The 24,445-nt window shown below is 41.3% G+C and overlaps 2 protein-coding genes across 8 annotated transcripts in view; one reads left to right on the top strand and one right to left on the bottom strand.

The window, feature by feature from the left end:
- Positions 1–24,445, bottom strand: part of LOC148036231 (cilia- and flagella-associated protein 100-like) — a 209,341-nt gene that overhangs the window by 47,968 nt on the left and 136,928 nt on the right. The window lies entirely within an intron of this gene.
- LOC148036232 (uncharacterized) lies at positions 14,900–16,877 on the top strand. The gene has a single exon (XM_087678803.1). The coding sequence runs from the start codon at positions 14,937–14,939 to the stop codon at positions 16,875–16,877; it is 1,941 nt and encodes a 646-aa protein (XP_087534929.1). The 5' UTR covers positions 14,900–14,936.

The following is a 24,445-nucleotide window of genomic DNA, read 5'->3' as shown; positions in this document are numbered from 1 at the left end:
GACGAAGAGAAGATTGATTCCACAGCTATCAAGGCCCTAGAGGAAGTTGGGTGGGAATTAAAACAATTTAATGGTTAAAATGTCTCTGTTTTTATTCGCTTGTATATTGAAAAAAATGCTCTTCTTTGGTGTACCACAACATGCATGAAGTCGCTATTTTGCCAGACTAGCCAAGCATGGTCTTCAAGAGAGAATCCATGGTCTTTTTCAGCAAGATGCCGATTGGGCTGCATTCAAAAAAGCCCTACACAAAGAATTCTTCTTAAAAAACTCTGGCCTTATGATGAAGAGAAGTTTCATTGAATGGGTTGAAAAACCCAACAAAGATTTAGCTGCAACAGCGCTATACCATGAGTTTGAAAGTAAATTTGGACAACTTGATGCTGAAGACCAACAAAGTATGGAAGGTCGGAAGATTGAATTATTCCTGAAGGCTGTAGATTCCATTTTGCAAGAAAAGCTTGCTGATCAGCTAGAAGATGCTACCTCCGAATCATGAGTCAAGACTGCATGGACAGATGTTATTGATGCAGTTAACATGATTGCTCGAAAAGAGCGGATGCGACTATGATTGGGCTCTACTTCAACTTCAACAACTCCATTGATGGAGCTTGTTTCACCTTCAAAATCCCTTATTCCTTTGACTAATTAACCAACTCTTTCTTCTTTTGTTCCTTCTAAAAATGATGTACTGGATGAACTCACTAAAAGCATGCGTGATCTTCATCTGAATCTTACAGAAATTAGTTCCAAGGTAGAGAAGCTGGATGTCAAAGTTGAAGAACGAGGACGATCATCAACTCAAAGATCCATGAGAGAGGGCTTTAAGAGATGTTGTATTTGGTGCTACAGCCAATAACATGACAAGAGGGTGTGTTCTGCCTTCCGTGAGGCTAAAGCACAGAAGCTCGTCTTTTGGAAAAATGGAAAATTTTATGCAGCTGAAACTAGTCTTCCACTGGAGCCAAATTTTGGCAATGGTGGAATGAAGATAAGATTAGAAGATTTAGTTGTAATGAATGCCTACACAGCAATTGATGCAGCTACCTATGGGCTGCAAATTGAGCCAACTAAATCAAGTTTGAAAGCATGTAAAGCTAATGTGCAATCTAAAGTATGGATGCAGACACTAGATCAAATGGAACGTGGTAAAGCAGTCAAACAAGATTTGGCTAACGCCAGTCAGTGCATCCGAGAAATAACTGGTAGGAAAGAACCGGTAGATTCTTTTTCCACCAATGCACATTTGGCTGACGTCAATCATAAAGAAGTTTTGATTGAAGAAAAGAGAAGAAGAGAAGATGAACCAGGGCCTTCCTCTTCTGGCCCTCCAAAACGAGTAACTAGAAGAACGCTTAAACAATCAAAGCTTGCTGAAAATATAACCTAAGATCAAGAGATAGAAGATACGTCACAAACAAAGAAGATCGAAGGAAAGAAAAAAGGCAAGCAGCCAGGCTAAAAATTGCAGTCTGACATAGAATCTGCAACCGATCTCAAACGAGTCCTAGCAGAACGAATTCTAGGAAGAAAATTTGAATTCACCTTAGGCGAAATTCTTGAAATTGCCAAACGTGAATTCCATGATGTAATTATTAATGTAATCAAAAGAAAAAAACAATATGTTGGTGATGAAGCTGAAGAAACAGTGTATGCTTTTTTGCAAGTTCTTCGAGTTTTTGTGTAGGATGAAGAGAAGCTGACTTCACAAGGAATTCATCTTGAAACAGTTAAAGAATTGATTGCAACAATTGAAGCTGAAGATAAAGAAAGCACGAATGCAAAAATTAAAGAAGTGAAAGCTGAAAATGTAATGTTCGGCTGGTCCAAATAAGTTGGGCAACCCACCTCTCAAAAAGAAAGCCGTCTACAACATATGCATGAGGAGGAAGAGACTTGGTTCATTCCAAGTAGTCACTACTCCCGTATGCATTGGGGAAGAGCAACAATGGAGACAATCGTTAAAATTGGAGAAAAAGAAACACCATGTATTGCACTCTTAGACCATGGCTTGGAGATAAATGTCATGGCAAGGAGTCTCTATGAAAGTGGCGGATGGCCCATAGATGTTGATCCAGGATGGCGAATGAGAGCCACAAACAACTCTTCTAGAGAGTTATATGCTCCATGTCCTAATGTGCAGGTAACATTGGATAATGAACGAGCTATTCACTTTCTTACTGTGTGTGTTAACCATCATCGAAACAAAGATCGACTGTGTGATTATCCTGTGTCTCCTAATGCCTGAGAATTCAAGGGTTTTCGGGCTGCACTACTATAAAAGGAGACTATGGTAGTGCGTCATATAAAAAGATTGAATCTCCTTATGCTACAGAAACTGTGTCTCTAGCAAATTTGTATGTACGTACAGTCAGTAGTATGGGCTGTTATAAATCTCTTTCTGCCATGACTAAAGCTGAAAGAAAATATCTATGTCATGTAAAAAGGGAGCTAAAAACTTATGACATGATGGCTGAAAATGAAGATATTTCGGGTATTTTTTTTGGACTAATTACTACTGACACATTGGCTGAAATATATGCAGCTGCTCATGCAGAAAATCAGGCTGAAAATCAGTTCATAGAAGTATGTACATTGGATTTTTATCAAACAATTCAAGAATTTGTTGAGCAAGAAGATATTGGTTTACTCAACAAGGCTGAAGCGCAAGTGGAGACAAAATACAAGACGATGGATTAGAAAGTCAAACCTGTCGCAGTCTCACTGCCTCCTAAAAGTGAAGGGCTTGTTGATAGGGAAGCAAATTAGCCAAGTCTTCGTGATCCTTCCAACATTGGTCACAAATTCACATCTGAAAGTATAAAAGAGCTCAAAATAGGTGAAAATTCTTTCCTTTCGCTGGCTGAAAAACACTCTTTTATGCAAATGCTAATGAAACATGGAAAAGCTTTTGCATTTCAACCAAGTGAAATAGGCTCTGTGGATCCAAATATTGTGGCTCCTATGATCATTTTAACAGTCCACATGTACCTTGGAACCTCAAGCCCATTCCCGTTCCAAGGGCGCATCTACCTAAATTATTGGAACTTCTAAATGAGAAGATCAGAATGAAGATTTTAGAACCTTCTTTAGCACCTTACTCAAATTGGTGATTTACCGTACCCAAGAAAAATGAATCTTTACGATTCATCCAAGATCTACAGCTTGTTAATCGTGTCACAATCCGAAATGTTGGTTCAGGTCCAATTGTTGATGAGTTTACTGAAGCTTTTGCAAGTAGAGCAATTTATTCTATGGGCAACCTATATGCACGATATGACCAATTTTAGCTTTCATTAGAAAGCCGAGATATTACCACAATGAAGACACCTCTTGGATTGGTCTGCATGTGCACTCTACCACAAGGTGCAACAAACTCCGTAGCCCATATGATGAATGCCATGCACAAAGACTTAAGGAACTTTATTTCACAACTTACTCTTCCATTTCTTGATGATGTACCTATCAAGGGATGTGAAGTCAATAAAAAGAATGAGGAGATGACGAAGATGGTTGCAAGACATTTGTAGTTAAACCATATTCATGATTGTGATAGGATTTTGACAAGGCTAGAAGAGGTACATCTTACCCTTTCTGGAGCTAAGTTGATTTTTAGAGTAGAAGAACTAGTGGTCGAAGATCTGTATGGCCCCTATGAACGTAAACCTTCACCAACCAAGATAGATGCCATTAGCAGAATGCAAGAAAAATGCACAAATATCTCGGAGGTAAGAAGATTTCTTGGCGTATGTGTATTCTATCTCATATGGATACCACATTTTGCTCATGTAGCCGAAAATCTTTATCAATTATTAAGAAAAGACTAAAGATTCTCTTGAAATAAAAAGCATACTCTCACTATGCGTAAATTAAAAAAGAAGTTAATTTCAACTCCCACTCTCAAAAGGGCTGATTATTCAAATGGTCAACCCATCATCCTTACTGTGGATACAAGTTCCATTGGGATAGGATGGGCTATTGGCAAAGGATCTTGAAGGTAACAGGTATGCAATTCGTTTTGGAGCAAAGGTTCTCAATGAACGTTAAAGAAGGTATGCACAAGTAAAAAGGGAATTGTGGGGAGTTGTAACAGCATTAAAGTGTGATCGTGAATACTTTATAGGTGCTTCTGTAGTGGTAGAAACTCATTGTCTTCCACTCTTGGGCATGATTGCCAACTGCTCTACACCCGACATTGCTATGCTAAGATGGATTGCATATATTAAATCTCTCAACCCTGAATTAAAGCATATTGCAAGAAAGGCGAATCCAGTTGCTAACATGCTATCACGTGTAAGATATGACAATGAAGAAGAGCTGATGGAAAAAGATGAAGCTGAAGAATCTATACTTGCTGAATTTCATTCCATGGCTGTTGAAAATACATTTTCAATTACAGCATATACTGGTCCAAAGCTGAAAACAACAGGGTGGTCAACTAGAAGCCAGCATGCTCATTGCATTGCTCAAGTTTTAGTTCATTTCCCTGAAGAAGATTATGAAGAAGATTGGCTGAAGATCAGCCAATATTTGAGTATAATGAAGAAGAAGGAGACATGAGGATTTCAAGCATATCAAGAGGAAAGCTTATGGTTTTTTTCTTAAAGAATGACATCTATGGAAGCATGCAAAGAAGAAGAAAGGAACACATGTCTAAGTTGTAGGTAACAAAAGGTTGCAACAACAAATAATGAAGGAATTGCATGAAAGCTTGTGGGTAGGACATAGAGGCATATGGGGAACCTTTAGTAAAGTCAAAGAAAAATATTGGTGATAAAACATGTATCGAGACATAGCACATTTTGTTGAAACCTGTTATGTGTGTCAGATATATTCTATGGTCAAGCATCGAGATGGGTTACAACCCATTTATCCCTTGTCTATACATTATAGATGTGTTATTGATCTTGTAACCATGCCTACATGAATATGGAATATGCGGTATTTAGTACTTGCAAGAGAGGATTTAACCAATCAAGTTGAAGGCAAAGCCTTAACAACCAAATCCACTCAAGCTGTTTGTCGTTTTTTGCTTGAAGAAGTGTTTTGTAGATATGGTTGTGTGGGTAAAGTAACTGCAGATAGAGGAGAGTTAGATGCTGATGAGGCACACAACTTCTTTGCTCAATTGGGTATTAAGTTGGCTTTAACATCAGCCTACAACCCTGAAGGCAATGGAAAGAGTGAGAGAGGTCATCAACCTATTCTCAAAGCTCTAGCAAAGTCTTGTAGATGAAAGATCAAAGAATGGTCTAAAATGCTACCTTTTGCATTATGGGCTGACCGGACTACTCACAGTTCAGTGACTGGCTATATGCCAACTGAACTTATGCATGGACAATAACCAATTATGCCAATTGAAGAATCTATTCTCACATGGAGTCTTCTACCTTGGGAGGAAGGCATCAGTAGAGAAGAGTTGCTGACTTTGTGCATATGGCAGCTAGAAAGAAGGTTTGAAGATGTTCAAGCAGCTATTGAGAAGCTAAAGGCAGCAAGACTAAAGAACAAAAGAAGATTTGATAAGCGACATCGACTTCGGCCAAGAGCAATTCAAAAAAATGACTGGGTGCTAGTCTATGACAACAGCCTAGACAATCAATACAGTGCTTCTAGGAAGATGGTAAAGCGTTGGTTTGGCCCATATGTGGTAAAGATCATTCATGACAATGCCACATATTCATTGGCTGAATTGGATGGAACAAACATGAAGATACCCATAGCTGGAAAAAGAATCAAGCTCTTCAAAAGAAGAGAAAGTTCAACATATGAGCTAGAAGACTTGAATATAATTCAAGAGCATGAAGACATAGAGGAAGAAGAAGAGGCAGAAGATGAAGACATTGACATGGCAGAAGATACTTCTTCTGACATTGCAAATTTGTAAGACTTTGGCACATGCCAGAGGATGTGCAGGTTAGGAGGGGGTGGATGTTGTGCCGCTACGCGCACACCATTAAAAAAAATCTAGTGTGTGGCTTCCTTTTAGATTTAGAGAGCCAATGCTACTTTAGCCATTAGTGTTAGTGTCCATGGTTCAAAATATTAGATTTTTTTGGACAATTTTTTATATTCTAGATATTATTTCTTGTAAAAAACCATAAAAATATATACAACTTCTAGATTAGGATGACATGTAAAAGAAAGCATGTAGCTTTCAGCCAATTTGAGAGGATTTTATGTAAAAAGAGAGAGTGACGAAATTGCGCGATACGCAATCGCTGTTTTTAGGCAATGAACAGCACTCCAAAGTGGGAGATAAAGGAGTGATCTGGCAGAATTTTGACTAGGTGTCCTGGTATTTAACCCCCCTTTCGAAGCTAATGGAGGCATCAAATTGGCGATCTGCGTAACATAGAGGAAGGTATTATTTTGTACACGTTTTTGTCTATTAGAGTTATATTTTCTTATAATGCTAAAAGAAATTGACAAGCTTCATCTCTGTTAGTATTCTTCTATATTTTCTAATTCTTTTTGGGAGTATTCTTCTACATCTTCAATCTCTTCGAACCCCTTCTCTTCCATCTACCCCTCTCCCTAAATCTACCTTCGCCCTACTGTCTCTTATCTTCAAGAACTTGGCTTGAAACCTTCAACCCTTCTCTTATCTCTACCATCTTTGGAGTCTAAGCTCTTAAACCCCCATACATTCTTCTCTTGCCAAATCCCTGTGGTGACCTTCAACCCTACGTGCTGCGATAACGTGCAAGACTCATGCAGAGGTTGTAATCATTGGGGTCCCAGATGATATGCAGTGGTGTATTTATACATTGTATGAGACAATGACAGGTAGAGTACGAGTACCTAGAGACATAACAGACTCAGTGTGTAGCATGGTTGGTGTAAAGCAAGGATGTCCGCTCTCTCCTTTGCTGTTTGGATTGTACATTGACGAGATTTCAGATCACATACAAAGATGGGATGGTATGGGAGTCAACTTGGTTGGGGTATTGATACCAATTGTGTTATATGCTGACGATATAGTGCTCATCTCCAATTCACTCGAGGGGCTACAATGACATCTGGATGCATTGTATATGTTTTGTGAAGAGAAAGGCCTCAAGGTTAATCTTGGAAAGGCTAAAATTATGGTCTTTAACACCTCGGCAGCTTGGATGACATGCTTAGAGCATCACTTTCTGTATGACAATAAGTCTGTGGAAATGGTTAGACAATATATATACCTTGGGGTCACTTTCGAAGGGCCACAGTTTTCATGGAAGGAGACTTCAGAGGCTAGGCTTGCACGGGCGTATGTAGCTTTGGGTACTCTAGAGTGATGACAGTGTGCACACATACAGTTCTAGGAGCCCCGTACCAAATTATGGCTCTTTACACTTTAGTTATTCCCACACTACTCCATGGAGCAGCCATTTGGGGCCCAAGCCTTTATCATACTACAAGGGCGTCTCTCATGGACTATAACGGACTTGAAGCACAACATTATGATGGCTAGGAACATATGGAGAGACCGTTGGTCATGATGATAGCATGTATAATAAGGGCAAAAGCCTCGGTACCACAAGAGATCACCCAAGCAAAATTAGGCACTGCACCCATGGTAGTGGAGGCACTATTCCAAGCAATCACCTTCTTCCAAAGGATATGGCAGCTCGCTAAAGACCAATACCCTAGGCTAGCTGTGGAGTCTTCAAGACACCTTGTAGCAAACGGAGATAGACAGTGTTAGTATGCACACATGAACGCGTGGCTGAACTTGCATGGCATGAATATAGACAAATTGCCATCGTTCGATTATAGTCTCGATTGTTCCACTTTGAGTCTTAGCCACTTAGAGTTGAATAGAGTGATTAGAGCAGACATCACTAAAGTGGAGACAGAGAGGACTTGGTCCAAACCTCCTTTCCCATTAGACACGAAGATGACACAATACCAATGCCACTTCTTGCAACTTTCCCATGATGGTTTCATCGTGAGGCCTAGATATATGGATGCTCAACTTCTCACGAGCTTCGAGTTGCAATTGGACAAATCCACACCTCATCAAATTAACTGATGATTGAGATAGGTCAATTGAGCCATGTTGCAACAAATGAGAGGATGTGCCAACTTTGTGGATGGGAAGCAGAGATGGAGGAACACTACATTTGTAGATGCACTGTATACTATGATATTCAAGGCTGCTACCATTGCCTCTTTAAGGAGGGCTTTGGACCATTGAGACGGCGGGTGATGGACTATGAGGACTAGAGATGTTTGGGCCTTTTCTTATTGGAGATCTAACGATGCAAAGTAGCACTGTTACGGGATCAGAGGCAACCCCAATCACATCCACCCCTCCAGAGAGAAGTTACAGACTTTTCTAGTATAGCTAACCCCTTGGCCAGCCACCTTAGACACATCTCCTACTAACACGCGCCATTGAGGGATATCATTAGGTAGCATCATAGTAGACAAAGCTATAGTATTATGCAGAGCATGACACCCTAGAGTTCTTGATCAGCAACGTAGGCATGCTCATATGCGACACATTTGCATCATGATCAATCATTACAGATAAAGATTACCATGTCGAGTCAAGCTGGGGTAGCTTGCAAAGTCTCGGTCGATTTCTCAGTTTTCCATTTCAATTTATCATGTAGAACTAGACATAATTTTGTTTTCTTCTCTGATGAGAGATGATGATGCCAATTGTATTAGTTATAGTATCATAGGCCATTTTGGCCTTCTAGGGACATTAATAGATCTTTCTTTCTTTCTAGCTTCCAAGTATTGTTACTTGTAATTTGTAAATTGTGGTTGTTGGTGTGCCCCTCAAATGTTGTGCAAGTTGTTGCCGACAACGCATTGAATTATGAGAGCATGGGCCATTTGCTTGAGGCCGAGTTTCCCACGATTGTGTGGACTCCATGTGCAAGTCATTGTTTGGACTTGCTCATGGAGGACATTGGAAGCTCAAGTGAGTGAAGAGGGTGGTCCACAAAGCTACATCAGTTATTACCTTCTTCATGATAAAGGTAAAGGTGCTAGCAATGTATCATGAGCATAGCACACTCGAATTGAAGAAGCCTTCTTCGACTCAGTTTGCTTACATGTGGTTATTGTTGAAGCGCCTTTATGAGATGCGGTTCTCCTTATGCCAGATAGTGGTGTCCACTCTATGAAATGAGTGGGATGAGCATGAGACAAAGGAAGCTAAAGCAATGCAAGGCTTGTGCCTTAATAAGAAGTTTTGGTGGAAAGTCCGTGCCATTGTCGTTGTCGTGACTCCCTTTTATAGGGTTTTACATATGAGTGGTTGCGAGGGGTCCACCATGGGCCTTCTTATTTACTTCTTTAGAGCAACATTAGTGGAGGCACGTGCTTATACAATGATCATAGAGATAGCATGCACATATTTTAGAGATAGCAGAGAGGAGATAGGCATGGATGTATAGGCCCATCCATGGTTTTTCCACATAGGTACATCGGGCCTACAAGTTGCCAAGAGTCATAGATATGATTGAGTGCTCCATTTGAACCAACTTGCTTATTTCACTCATGTGGTCCCTATGGATGACCACAATGTAGTGCTGGAGGAGCTAGGATGCTATGCAAATCAAAGAGGGCATATAGCTTTTGCTTCTCTCCCTTGTTGGAGAAGAGAGTCACTTATGAAGCCTTTATTTTGGAGGCAAAACTTTGGATACACATTGGAGGCCCTTCAGCCCTTAGCCATGAGGGTCCTTGCCTAGGATTCCTCTTCGGATGCATGTGAGAGAAATTGGAGTGCCTATTCTCTCATTAACACGAAGATTCGCAATCGGCTTAGACAGTTAGAGCGGCTAGTCTATTGCTCCACTTACGCATGATCAGGGCTATAATGAGCATAGGTAGTCCAAAGCAAGTAAAGTTTAAACACTCAACCATAAAATTTAAAATTTTCTGTTTTAAACTTTGAACTTTGAAGTTTATACTTTACAATTCAGACTTTAGCATTTACAATCTTATGTGCATTGTGTATGTGAATGTTGATACATTCAAGTTGATAGGCAACACTCTTCCAAGTGTACATCAAGAGGTGGATAAGAAGGAGAAGATGATTTTTGCAAAGCTCTATAAAGAGCTTATAGTAGCAGATACTCCTGACACTCGCAGTCAGCATGCTCGTGGACGAGGAGTTTGAGTAGGTGGTAGCAGAGGCATGGTCATTCACAACGCCATCCAACATCGAGGAGGGGTGGTTCAAGTGGCTTGCAAACATGTAAGACGAGGCTCTAGTAGCTCACATTCTATCTCATGATGACATTCTCGCCTTGCCTACACAACCACCACCTAGGGAGCTATCATTTGATGCTGATGGTAATCTCATAAGTGAGGATCAGTATGAGTGTGTCTCATCATATGATGTAGAGGAGTCATCTTCAGACTCTCTTGATGAGCACTCAAATGATTTTGATGATGATGATGATAGTGATGCCTCATCATAGGTTCATAGGTCTCTCTCTCTTTTGTATCTACTATCATTGTATCCACATGCATAATGCCACTATGATGCACTAGACTGTAGTTGTATTGCATGTTTAACGCAGACCATACAACCGCAATGGTCACCCTCATGTATTCATATTATTTTGTAATATAATGGCTATTTCCATTTTAAACATGTATTCTAACATTTAATGATTTATGGCTTTTAAAAAAACTCGTGTGAATTTTTTTTTCGTACTAATATCGTATTGAACCTTATAAAATCATAAGGTATCATTTAGTACTGTATTTATCGTACCGTGCATACCATATCGTACCTAACAACTATGATTTCAGCTATACTAGAATTCAAGTCCTAGGCCCTCAATTCAGAGCACACATCCAAAAGTGACTATCAAACCCTAATTTCTATTGTACATTAGAACAACATAGATTCTCCAATATCTCCATCTCTGATGACTCAAATGGCTAGATTTTGCTAAGATAACTTGACAGATGGCTAGGGGATAAGAGAATGCTGTAGAGAGAAATTTCAAAGTTTCATCGCAAGAAACGTTGAAAAGCCATTGCTAACCTACTCAAACAGCCGTGGAAGCTGTCATCTATGGCTAAGACCACCAGAAAGGCTATTGCTGCCTTCTGTATATTGTCATCTACACCACAAGGACCTTCGGCTGCTATCATCTACTCTTGGAGGCCTCCAAACTGCTGTTGCATGCTATAACACCAACTCGTGGTGGCTACAAATCACATCAACACTATGTTCTTGCTCTCTAATAATCTCCTTTTCTCTCATAATGGCTGAATAGACTTCAAACCCCAAAAACGTTTTTCTTGCTTGCATGCCCAAGTTTTGCCAAGTAGCGGCCTTCTAATACCATTTTCCAACATTATCCAACTTATAAATTAATTTTCAAAAGATTAATTCTGAAAATTAATTTAATAATTATTCTAGTATCCAAAAAAATAATTCCACCAATCAATAATTAAATCGGTGAAGTCATTTTTCTTTAAAGTATCCCTAAGCAATTATTGACCCTTAGACTAGCAATAATTAATTTATTAATACCTAGTCTCTAATGTCACCACTAACATTAGTGGCCAATAAATTGGTCTAGGCCCAAATCCAACACCGAGTACCACCTAGTACCTATTAGGCATAACTTATTACAACTTTTGCCTTTGGCACCAACTAATATCTTTGGGTCTTGGGTCCCACACTGTGAAGTAATTAACATGCGCCTCATATACGTAAGTCACATTAGCACATTTGATTAGCTTTTAATCAAATGCTAAGCAAAGTAATAAAATTTCACGTCCTTGTGATAGACCACCCCTTCGAAATCTTTGCAATTGTCCTCAATTGGACTACATTATGCCAAAGGAAAAGTATACTCGGTTGGAATTTCCATAAAGCATCATAATCACAACATTGGCCACTGTTGTCCAACCATGCCATATACCCCAAACTTGCTGAAAATTTCCAGCCAACATATACATAACATAAAACTGAAAATCAATCCAAAACTATAGCTCAAAACCCATTGGATGCATCCATGACTCATGTTTATCAAATTTTCTAACTTCAGAACCACAGTAAAGCATATTCTCAGCATAAACCATGGCTGAAGCTATCAATGACATTTACTAAAATGTTGTTGTCCATGGAACCAACTATAAACCATTGAAAACAGAGCATAGTCTGATCGTAAACTGATCACTTACTGATCTCAGAACTAATCACAAACGGCCGCAAATGTGACCCCAAATTGACGACAAACTAATTGCAAAATCTGACCAAAAACTGATGTAAAAATGGATACAAAATTGATCCCAAAAGTGACTAGAAACGGTTCTCAAACTTGTAAAAATTTGAGCTGAAAATGATCAGATTTTTTTCTCAAAACTGAGGCAAAAACTCATATCAAACTGATCATGAACTGATGCAAAAGTATAGCTTCGGTGCTCGGGTGAAACTCACACTCATCTGCATACATCTCATAGTGACTAGTACACTGAGTAGTGACCTCATGGCAGACATATTGTCAGCACAGTACCTTGGATGCATGCGGAATACATCTGAGATCTACTACACATGAGAGCTGTCCAAAACTAGTAGAGTGAAAGTGCTACCTCCCCCTTGAGCATCAAGCAATGCTCCAAACCCCTGCTTTGCTAAACCTTACTGAGCTCGGTTGGCTCTAACTTAAAGGCATCTCAGTAAAGTTGCAACAACTGAGGATGATCTGTCAAGTCATCCTCTTCCATCCACTTTACATCTATTGGTGAAACAATGCTGAAGCTTCACCAAGAAGTATATGGAAACTTTACCTCTAACTTTACTTGCCTCGAAATCTCCACTAGGTTGTAGGCCTTTTCTCACCTTAAGCATTGGAATGCTTTATACTTTCACATTGCTACAATTCCAACTGAACTAATATACAACATTATATCGAGTTGACTAGCCCCTCATGTATACCTAACATGCTAGGAGCAGCAAATGTATTAGAAAACATTCTTGTTTGCATAATTTGAACCATTGCAATGTGATTGTGCATGGGAATTTGCATACTACTAGCCATACCAAGATACATTTTCCCATACATTGCATGCATTACTAGCTATTACCTCTAGCTATTGCCATCAGCATCTGCACTGTCGCCATCAATTTCAACCTATCGCCCAACACAATTAGCTTGTATTTACCTATTCTATATAGTCGCTAGTTTTCTCCCTCCTCGGGTACATGCTTTTTTGTCTTTCTCTCTTTTGCACAGTCCTCTATATCAGAACCAGTCTTCCTTGGCTGCATTTGCTGATGTTCAACACTCGAAGACTACCATTGCTACGATTCAGGATCCATTCAAAGTATGACACACTCTACAATTCATAACCTTTGCCATGATCCCAAAGATATGAGAGTTCGAGGTTCAATATTCATTGCACAATGTATTTACTGCATGAGTACTTTATATTTATTATTCATTCACTTTATTATTCATTATGTTCACTATCTCTAAGTTACCCTAATCCTAACTCTAACTATACTATAAGGTTATCAATATGTGCTTTGTCATGTGATTAGCTTTTTGTTTTTTTGCATTTAGAGCATTTCTTCACAATGTATCAGAGCTAGGTACTCTCTGAGAAACCTTGGCCTTTGATCGGAGAGCCCATTTGCGAAAGTAGGAACAACAAAAGGGTTAAATCACTTCGAACACATTCACAATATTGCTCCAGTCTCCCCAACCAAACATGGACAAAAATGATCACAAGTGGCCTTTCCAACTTGTTATTGCCTGATCTGATATGGGCAGAGAACCATCAGGCTACCATGGAGTCCACATACCATATCAAATTTTTGCCACTGAGTATGATCTCATCCTTATGCATAGGGCTCAGTAGGAGGTTAAGGTAATCCTGAGTTTTCTTCTTTAGATTCGATGCACAAAACTAATGATCTTGTAGGACCTTCGAAATCTCCACTATGGACCCTAGCCATCCGCAAGTGGAACCTTGCTCAGATTACATATCACTTCCACAGTACCTCTTTTCTCCAATGCTAGGTACAAACCATAGTGACAGGAAACGGCCGGAACGGCCCCCCGACACGTGGAATCGCCGTCCCCGGAATGTATCCGTCATGGACCGCGTTCCCAAATGATGGAACGTTCCCTGTCCCGTTTCAGACAGGGAACGCCACGTGGCAGGCGAAACTTACCTGCGCCCGCATTCTGCATCCGCCTGCGCTTCGTGTTCTACTCCCGTCCGGCGCCCAGACTCCCGCTTGCATCCTGCTCTTCGCGTTCTACTCCCGCCTGCATCCTGCTCCCGGGACCCGCCTGCATCTTGCCCCCAGCGGCCAGCGGCCCAGCCACCTTCATTCTCTTCCTTCTCTTCCCTCTCTTCCTTCTTCTTCTTTCTCTTCTTTCTCCTCCCACCTCCAACCTCTTCCTTCTCTTCCTTCTTCTTCTTTCTCTTCTTTCTCTTCCTTCTCTTCTTCCTTCTACCTTCTCTTCACTTCTCCCTTCTCTTCTTCCTTCTTCCTTGAACCTTCTTCTTTCTCTTCCTTCTTCTCCTCTTCTCTTGAGTCTTCCCTTCTCTCTCGACTATTGAGTGAGTCTTGACTCTTGAGCCTTCTCCCTTCTCTCGAGCCTTCAATTTCCAGCCTTCAATTTTTCCTTCTCTCGACTCTTGAATCTTCAATTTTCAGCCTGAAATCATAAATGGCTTCATCTTCCCGCCCCGCTCGTCGGGTTGGTGGTCGAGGAAGAAGGTCTGATGATTGGTCATGGTGGGAAGAAGTAAATGCTGACCGCCCTTTGAGTGGTGGAGGATCTCGACCATGGACTTGCAAGCTTTGCCCATACAAGCGAACTAGTGGAGCAAACAAGGTAATCCATTGAGCGGAGCATTTGTATTTCGAATTTTTATTAATTTTTTTCCAAGTTCCTTAAATATTAGAATATGGACTACCAATTGCCACTTGTTCCATTTTAATATTTATGCATAATCAGGTCCGAGCTCATCTCCTACATGAGCCAAATTCAGAGGTGCAGTTTTGTCCAAATGTGACCTTGGAGAAGCAAAGGGAGCTTCGTGACCGTGTAGCAGGTCAACAAGCTTATCTTGCATCTAGACCACGACGTGTTGCAGTTGACCCTGCAACTTTTGTGACACCATCCCCATCAGATGTATCTAGAGCAAGGTCAGTATCAGGAAGTGCTACCTCCACACCTACTGCAGGCATTGCATCGGCCATGGCATCAACAACGCCACATGTTGCACGCAGACAAAGCACACTTGATGCTAGTTGGGATCCCAAGAAGAAGGAAGAGGTGGATACATCAGTGGCACGCTTTTTTTATCATGACCACATTCAATTTCGTGCAGCCAGGTCAGAGTATTTTAAATTGATGTGCAAGAAGATTGGTGAGTATGGCCCTTCGTACGTACCTCCATCATCAGAGACCTTACACACCACTTTGCTCGACAAGGAAAAGCACCTTGTTGAGCAAGCAGCAGTGACTAGAAAGAGCATGTGGGCTAAAAATGGAGTTTCCTTGATTGCTGATGGTTGGAGTAATACACGCAAGCGATCCATTCATGGTATGGTTGCTTATTCTCGTGGAGAAATGTATTTCATATCTTCACATGATGCATCGGGGACAGGAAAGTCAGCAGATGTACTTGCAGCAGAGTGGGTTACAGGTGTTGAGCTTATTGGCCCAGAGCATGTTGTGGGATTTGTTGCAGATGGAGAGCCTGCAAATAGGGCAGCAGGTGCTATTATTCAAGGATATTATCCGCATATCACAGTTTCATATTGTATGGCTCATTGCTTGAACAACCTACTAAAGGATATTGGTAACCTGTCATGGATTGCACCTGTCATAGAGCAAGGAGCTCAAATGGTCAGCTTTGTTTTGAATCACCAGTTTCTTCGCCATCACTTCTCTTTGCGGTCGAAGAAGACACTTTTAAAATACTCTGATACCAGATTTGCCTTTAACTTTTTGATGCTAGGCAGGTTAAGAGAATGCAGTGGTGCCTTGAGGCAGTTATTTCTTAGTGATGAGTTTACCTCATCAACATTGGCAGATACTCCTACAGGTATCTTATGCTTGGAGAAAGCAAATAACTCCACTTTTTGGGATGATGTAAAGCGGATAGATGCTATGGTATCACCCATTGTACATTTATTGAGGGTTATGGATGCTATGCAACCTTGCATTGGCAAGGTATATGAGGCTATGGACAGGCTGAATGAAAAGTTCCAGGAGTTGGCACCAAATGATGAGGCGTATGAGGAAATACACCATTTAGTTGTGACGAGGTGGAACTCCTATAGCTCACCCATGCATGCAGCTGCATTTGTTGTGGATCCTGAGTTCCAGGGCAAGGGTCAGGAGAATGACACTGAGGTTATGGATGCATGGAGACTTATATTGTCTCGTCTAGTGCCTGATCATGGCACTAGACGAAAGATCAGAGATCAGCTTTCATGTTATAGGACCTTTCAGGGTTCTTTTGGTTGTGGGGATGCACAGGAGGATCGCTGTAAGATTGGGGCAGCTTTGTGGTGGGAGGACTATGGTTCGGATGGTCCTGAGTTGCAGCAACTAGCCATCCGTATTTTGAGTCAGTCAGTTAGCTCCTCTTGTTTGGAGCAATTGTGGAGTACCTACGCTCACATTGCTTCAAAGAAGAGGAACCGTCTTGGTGTGGAGAGGGCAAACGATCTAGTATTCGTTAGTGCTAATTTGAGGATGTTATGTAACAGTATGACAACAAAGCCTGATCCATTTACAGAGTGGGAGATGCAGCAAGAAGAGGAGACACATGCTGATGTTGAGGGAGATGCAGCAATTCATTGTGCACATGATGATGAGGCTAGCACTTCAGGAGTGGCTAGAGCAGCCTTAGATCATGATCATGATCTTTGATTTAGCTTACTTATCACGAGTCTCATGATACATGAGTCATGACACATTTACATTATATATGATATTATGATCATTGATGGCACTGTGACACTTGGGCTGTTGACAGTTGTGCCATGCCGATATTATATTTGTACTTGAGTCTTGCAGTCTTGCAGTTGCCCTTTGGGCTATTTTGGCATGCCGCATTTTGCTTCAGTCTAGAGATTAGACTTTATATTTGTAGTCTTTTTTGGGGCAATGAGCATGTTCTTTCAAAGATTAGACTTCAATTTCATATTTGTAATCTTTTAAGTTTTTTGGCAATTGTACCATAGGCATGTTCTTTTAGCTTAGACTTTAAAGTTTAGTTCATTGTCTATTGTTTTATCATTTATGATTTTTGGCATATGTATTATGGATTTTATTATTTATAATTGAATAGCTTACCTCTTGAGCCTTGTAAGTTGCAATTCAATTTCTAATGAGTAGTTTTAGAATAATGCATGATATCTTAAAGTTAAAACTTAAAATGTTTTGTCCTTGTGGATTATATACCTTGGTTTTAAGTTTTAACACTCCAGAGTCCACATGGATTATAAGTGAAATATTAAAATTTTTTCATGAATTTTGATTTTTTAAATGCCGTTCCCGTTCCCACGTCCCCGTTCCCTAGGTTTGGCGTTCCCGTCCCCGTCCCCGTTCCCCGTTCCCGTTCCCCGTTTCATGTTTCTATGGTACAAACTCTCTTGTTTCAAATTCTATGCCAGCTGATTCTGTATTTTCTATTGGATTGGGAGATGCTCATCAAGAAGCAACTCTCCAAAACAAGCTTTGGTTTGTGAGTAATGAGGAAAGCAGGTATTTCTTCATGAACTCAAAAATAGGTAAGAAGCTAAAAGAATAACTTATAAGTATCTCTACCCTTCATTTTTCTTCAAATGATTTTATTTTTCATGGTCAATATGGAGTAGGTGCATCTTTATTTAATGCATTTAATGAACAAAAGGAACCTATGATGTTTCTCACAACAACATCCATTACAAATCCATTTGAACTACCACCCATCCCTCCCTCATCTTCTGCTACACCTTCCTTTCAGTTTCCATTAAGTGCACCACATTATCCATTGCACACCACACCAAGGGATTTTACACATTTAGGCATAGCCTTTGGAACCTCTACATACCCATTTCCGGGTGGTGTATCTATGATGGAGGCTTGATTGATTTAGAGTTCTTCAAGTTTATTTTGTGAGAAGTCGAGAAGATTTGAAATTAAAGTCGAGATATCACATATTCCTTCAAGTGACTTGATGGTTACTAGAGTTATCATCTTTATTTCCCAATTGAGATGGACAAAGTTGTGCTTGTGATTTCTTATCAAAGATAAAACCCTATCCTTTGAAGTGTAGTAATCCCACACACTCACTTTCATGTTATCCCTCTGGGGGTGCATCCTAGACATACTCGAGTGTGGATTGTTTGGTATCGCAGTTTGCCTCTATGGCATTACCTAGTGGACCATTCGATCATTATACTGTGCCCGAGCCCACATTTGGACAAGGCTATCACATCTCAATGCCTCCACCTACACATATGATATCATATGGATCTATGTCTATTTTGGTACCTCTGCAACAATCGGCACTCATTGGACATCAACAACCTATTTTTACCTATCCATCTTTACCCCTTCTACTTATCCACCACCACCATCATCTTATGCTCCATTTTATCCCATCTATCCATCTTCACAAACACCTCATGGTTCTAGTTCCTCATCTTCCAAGCATGCATTTAATGACAAGACTTGTTTCAACAAGTCAAACTACACCACTTGGTCAAATTTGATGAGGCATGTCTTAAACTCTCAGAACCTATGGGATTTAGTGCAAGGGTTGAAACCCCAATCTGATCCTGCTCTTGTTCCATACGAGGTCCGTCTGCTCATGGAAGGCTCATAACACCTCTACTATTGATGGTGCAACGTGAGAGAGGGAAAAAGAGAAAAACCTGGCAATGTGTGGGTCTGTCTGCAAAGTCTGAGACGACGGCCTCGAAAAGGGAGAGACGCAATCCACCGATAATCCACAAAACTGACAAAAGGCCGACTAAGACTAGTCGTCCTGCCGTACAGGAAAACGGAAAAACAACTAATACATTGACAAAAAAGAAATAATAAAACAAATGCGACGTGTGACCAAAGAAAAAAATGGAGATGTTGGGGGTTTGGTTGTCATGAAATTTCAGCAACCAATCATGAGCATCAAGTGTCTACAAGGCTTTATGCCTAAGCTTCACTCTCAGCTTCAGCATTTCGACTTAGGATCCAAGGGCTGGGTATACTTGACTGATTGCTATACAGCTTGGGAATGAACCCGTCACATCAATTTGGATCATGAGCTCCAAAAATTCAAAATCGCACACGAGGATACCTTGAAAGTTAACTAAACTGAGCATCGGCGTCTCCTCACAGAGTTCTCAACCATTGGAGTGCTTAAGTCCTCTGATGATTAGGTTACCTTGTTCCTTAACAAGTTGCCAAGAAAATATTTCCATTTTGTACAGCAAGTGATTTCACAGCCTTAGGTGCCTACCTTTTATGAGTTTGAGTGTTAGCTATTGTGTTATGCACAGTTGTTCGATCAATTTCATAACACATCCTCGATAAAGGGGGCTCTAGTTCCATCTTCTTAGAGGGGGTAATAGGGCAAGGGCACACAAGACTCAAATCAAAATCAAAATCAAAATAGGGCTAGTGAATCTCAAAGAAACACTCACATTTCTCTTAGACCTAGATGGAAAAATGTACCTAAAAAGAATAAGTTTTGCCAACATTGTCAAAAGGCTAGCTATTATAACGACGAGTGTCAATCTAAGGCAAGAGGCACACAGCAAAAAGCCAAGAACCAAACACCAATCAGGTAAAACCCAATAGGGAAAGAAGGGTGGTGGCAACCCTCAGCAAGGGCAATGGCGAGGCCAAACCCACGCTACCACCGGTCCCTCATTATAGTCGGAGAAGCACTCAACCCCAAAGGGTTTGTCTGACTCGTCTACAAAGCCCCACATTGTCTCCTTAGAGACATCAGATACAAGTCTCATTCACATCTGTGAGTTGCCTCCTGATGAGGTGCCTGATGCAAAGGCCCGCTCATCATAGCCAAGCACGTCAATAGAGCTATTTGGCTTGTAGACAATGGAGCTACCCATCACATGACTCCTAAAGAGGACATTTTTATTTCCCGAGCCCCTGCAGCCGAGAGTATTCACGTGACAACTCAGCTACAATTCAAGCCCAGGGTCGCGTCAAATTTTCCACTAACCTGGGCCTCGATCTCGCTTCATTGGATGATGTCTATCATGTCCCCCGGCTTGGAGTGAACTTGTTGCCTGTTCAATAGCTTTGCCGATTGGGACAACCTGCTTTCTTTATAGAAACCACAATCAAGGTCCTAGACTCTCGGACTGGTTTAGTGATTGCTCATAGCAAGGCACAACCTAATGGCCTTTATCACATAACACACTTTCTTACCGAGCTGATTGCCGATGATTCAAAGTTCCATGGCTTCCAAGCTTTGGCCACTACACAAGAGCCCACGGACTCTGAGTATCTTTGGCATTTTTGCTTAGGACATCTTGTCTACGACTCTCTTTATGAGCTATCTCATCAAGGGATGGTTGAGGGCCTTCCATGCCTAAAACTATCTCAAGAGGTCTATAAAGCATGTCAACTAGGTAAGCAGCATCGTATACCCTTTACTCAACAATCTATCACTCGTGTTGTGGAACCCCTTAGGCTCATTCATGTAGATCTTTGTGATTCAACATCCACTATTACCTTGAATGGCGCAATGTACTTTCCTTTTATCGTGGATGATTTTTCTAGATACATCTGGGTGTATCTCCTCAACCACAAGTCTGAGGCTTTACTTATTTTAGTGCTTGGGTGTTGCTTACTCATAACCAAACCGGTCATCGTAGGGGTACTATGAGGAGTGATTTTGGCGATGAGTTTACCTCCCACAAGTTTTCCGAGTTTCTACAAGAGCAAGGCATTGCACACCAACTCACCTCTACTAACTCCCTTGCACAGAATGGAGTCGTAGAGCGTAGGAACCAGACAATCATGAATATGGCACGCTCTATGCTGTTTGGAGCAAAGCTCTCTGAGCGCCTTTTGGTCAAGGCTATTAGCACTTTAGTGTACATCCTCAATCAATGCTCAATTGCAGTGGTTCCTAAAAAGACTCCGTATGAGGAATTATTTGACTCTCGGTGTGTTATTTCTCACTTCAAAGTTTTTGGTAGTCGTGCTTATACGCACACTCCTACTGACAAGATAGGAAAGCTCACCCCTCGAACAGATCTCTTGATCTTTGTGGGCTATTCTTTCAAAGCGAAAGCCTATCGTTTGCTCGATCCTCAGATGAACAAGGTGATTGTTAGGAGGGATGTCATCTTTAATGAGAGGGACAGCGTGCAATCTTTTGCACTAGACTCTTCGTCCTCATCTTCACTCACATCATTTGAGATCGTGCCTAACTACTAAGCCGAGTCTACTACCTGAACCTGACCTTCCTGCAGATACTTCAGCTCCCACGCCTCCTCCATGAGACCCATTACCTCACTAGTACCAACAGCACATGTAGGATTCGCGGATCCTTCCACCGGATTTCACTCCAGAGGGCCTTAGAAGGTCTACTCAGCTCATCCCTTGGGCTTCATATGCATCATTGTTTACACTTGATTACATTGCACATTCTCAGCCGGATAGTTGATAAGATGCTCTCCAAGACTCTCTATGGTGTGAGGTCATGGAGAAGGAATTGGATAATATAGGTCGCAATGGGACTTGTTGGTGGATCGTCCTCATTATTGGGACGATGTGGACTTTTAGGACCAAGTACTTTAGACAAATACAAGGCTCGCCTTATAGTACAAGGCTTTAGGCAAAAGCACTACATTGATTATGAAGAAACCTTCCCATCTACTACTTGGTTAACATCCTTTCGTCTATTGGTTGCGCTCGCCACTCACCACGGTTGGCTGATCTATTAGATGGATGGCAAAAGTGCCTTTTCGAACAGAGTTTTATGTGGAGCAAACTCCTAGCTTTTCTTCTACTAACCGGATTGACAAGGTATTTTACTTGCGGAAAGCTCTTTATGTGTTAAAGCAAGCGCCAAGGTCTTGGTACCATAGGATGGACAAGTTCTTACGGACTCATGGATACCATTCTACCCCCTATGATCCAAATCTCTACATGCCCACCACTAGCGCTAGAGTCAACTATATCCTGCTATATGTTAATGGCATATTACTCACTAGCTGTGATTTTGCGGCTCTCGCAGAAATTAAGGCACAGCTTTGCTCTATATTCGAGATGACAAGTTGCTTTATTTATTAGGGAGATAGAGATTGTTAGATCCAAGGGAAGTATCTTTCTGTCACAGCAAAATTATGTCCTACAATTGGACCAGTATTGCACTAATTAGACACGTCACACGACTAATGGCCACACCTCTAGATTCTGTTGTCTATCTGCACAAGGATCCCTTAGGGCAGCCTTTTGATTCTCACACTTGTCGTTCTGTTGTAGAAAAATTACATTAATTCATACTAGGCCAAATCTTACATTCTCAATTAGTTTGCTTAGTTAGTATTTTAATGCACCTAGAATGTCTCATTGGATTGTTTGTCTTCGTGTGTTATAATATTTACGGTGTACCTATAATTATGGACTAACTTGTAGTCATGGTTTATGCTTACACAAGTACACTGATTCTGACTGAGCGGGAGATCCTGCTGGCACCTGGTGTTCCCAAGGAGACTACCTCTATACCTTGGGCACGACACCCATCTCTTGGGTCATCCGGGTGGCTTCCAGGGCCGAGGCAGAGTATCGAGCTCTCTTCAATGGTACTACAAAGGTCATCTATCTGAGAAACTTGCTAGCCATATTACAATTTTCTTGCGAGTCACTTATAGTTGTCTAATGCGACAAGAAAAGTGCCATTACGCTTACGTGCAATCCTATCATCACCCCTCGAACACGACACGCGGTGGTTCGCTACCACTTCACTAGAGAGCAAGTTGAGCTAGGCACCATTCGCCTAGAGTTTGTGCTGATTTTGCAGATATTTTGACAAAGGGGGTCAACCAGCTAGTTCTCAAGTATCTTCTACCACGGATTAGCTTGGGTACTTTACTTCTTCCAATTGAAGGGAGGAGAGGGTGCTTCTCTCTCACTTCTCCTTCTAGTTTGAGAGGAGCCTATCCATCCTTTTTTTCCCATACTTTGGGGCACAGTGACTAAATGGGACGAAAACTGATTTGAAACCATCACTTAATGCTAAATCTTTTAAACAAATCACATCAACGGCCCTCACAAAAAAAAACATCAAAAAGTTCATTGTTGATTCCATCTGCCTTTGCAAGCCTTGGTAGACCCCTAGGCAGCCGATGAGCATCCTTGCTTCGATACCCTAGCCTCTTTGGGGTGATCACTTGGGCTCCCTTGGCAAGATAACCATCACCTTTGTAGTCTTGGTAGGTCACTCGGCAGCTAACGTGCATCCTTTGCCCGATGCCCTGTGAGAGCAGAGGATCAAGGTATAGCAGAGATTCAGTAGACAGTGTGAGAGTGAGAGACAGAGTTGAAGCACGACACCCAAGAGAATAGACTGAATGAGTGTAATCTGAAAGTACAAAGTACAACCCTTAAACCTTAGGGTTGTAGGGGGGTGTTCACACCCGACACACACTAAGTGCCCAAATGTGTGTAACATAAGCACATAAGTACATACGATAATAAGACCATAAGTTTGGGGGAAAAAACCTCTCCTACCGAGAGTAAAAAGTGCCCCAGTGTCCTACTGATCACCAACACTCCCATATGAGCGTAGGCGTAAGTACGGCGTGAGTAAAATACCCAACAAACCCCCCCCAAGTGAAGAGTGATCAAGAGTACAAGGATCATCCGCCACCAAAGGATATCAAATTTAAAGCATCGCGAAATGCTTCAAATTTGTCACGAGGAAGAGCTTTGGTGAAGATGTCTGCCACATTACCGGTGGTAGGACAATAGACAAGGCTGATATCACCTGCATGTAGCCTCTCTCTGACAAAGTGATAGTGAATCTCAATGTGTTTCGTGCGAGCATGAAACACTGGGTTCCGTGCCACTGCAATGGCACTCTGACTGTCAGTGAACAATGAAGTAGGCTCAGTAACAGATACATCCAAATCAGCTAGCAAGCGTCTAAGCCATACGAAATTCAACTGTGGTAGTGAAAGCTGCCTTGTATTCAGCTTCACATGACGATGTGGCAACAATGGATTGTTTCTTGCTAACCCAAGAAATGCAAGAAGTGCCAAGAAAGAAACAATTGCCACTAGTAGAGTGACGTGTATCATAATCACCAGCTCAATCAGAATCACTGTAAGCATGTAAATGCAGTGGTCCCCCCTTGGCATAAAGCAACCCAAGAGAACAAGTACCCTGCAAGTAGCGAAAAACACGCTTGACAGCTTGCCAATGTGACATACGTGGCTAATGCATATATCTGCTCAAAGCTGAAACTGCAA

The sequence above is a fragment of the Lygodium microphyllum genome, chromosome 5 (genome assembly GCF_053477565.2).
Source record: "Lygodium microphyllum isolate KBCC chromosome 5, Lygodium_microphyllum_v1.1.10, whole genome shotgun sequence".
Lineage (NCBI taxonomy): Eukaryota > Viridiplantae > Streptophyta > Polypodiopsida > Schizaeales > Lygodiaceae > Lygodium > Lygodium microphyllum.
This window is presented reverse-complemented; position numbering and strand designations above follow the sequence as displayed.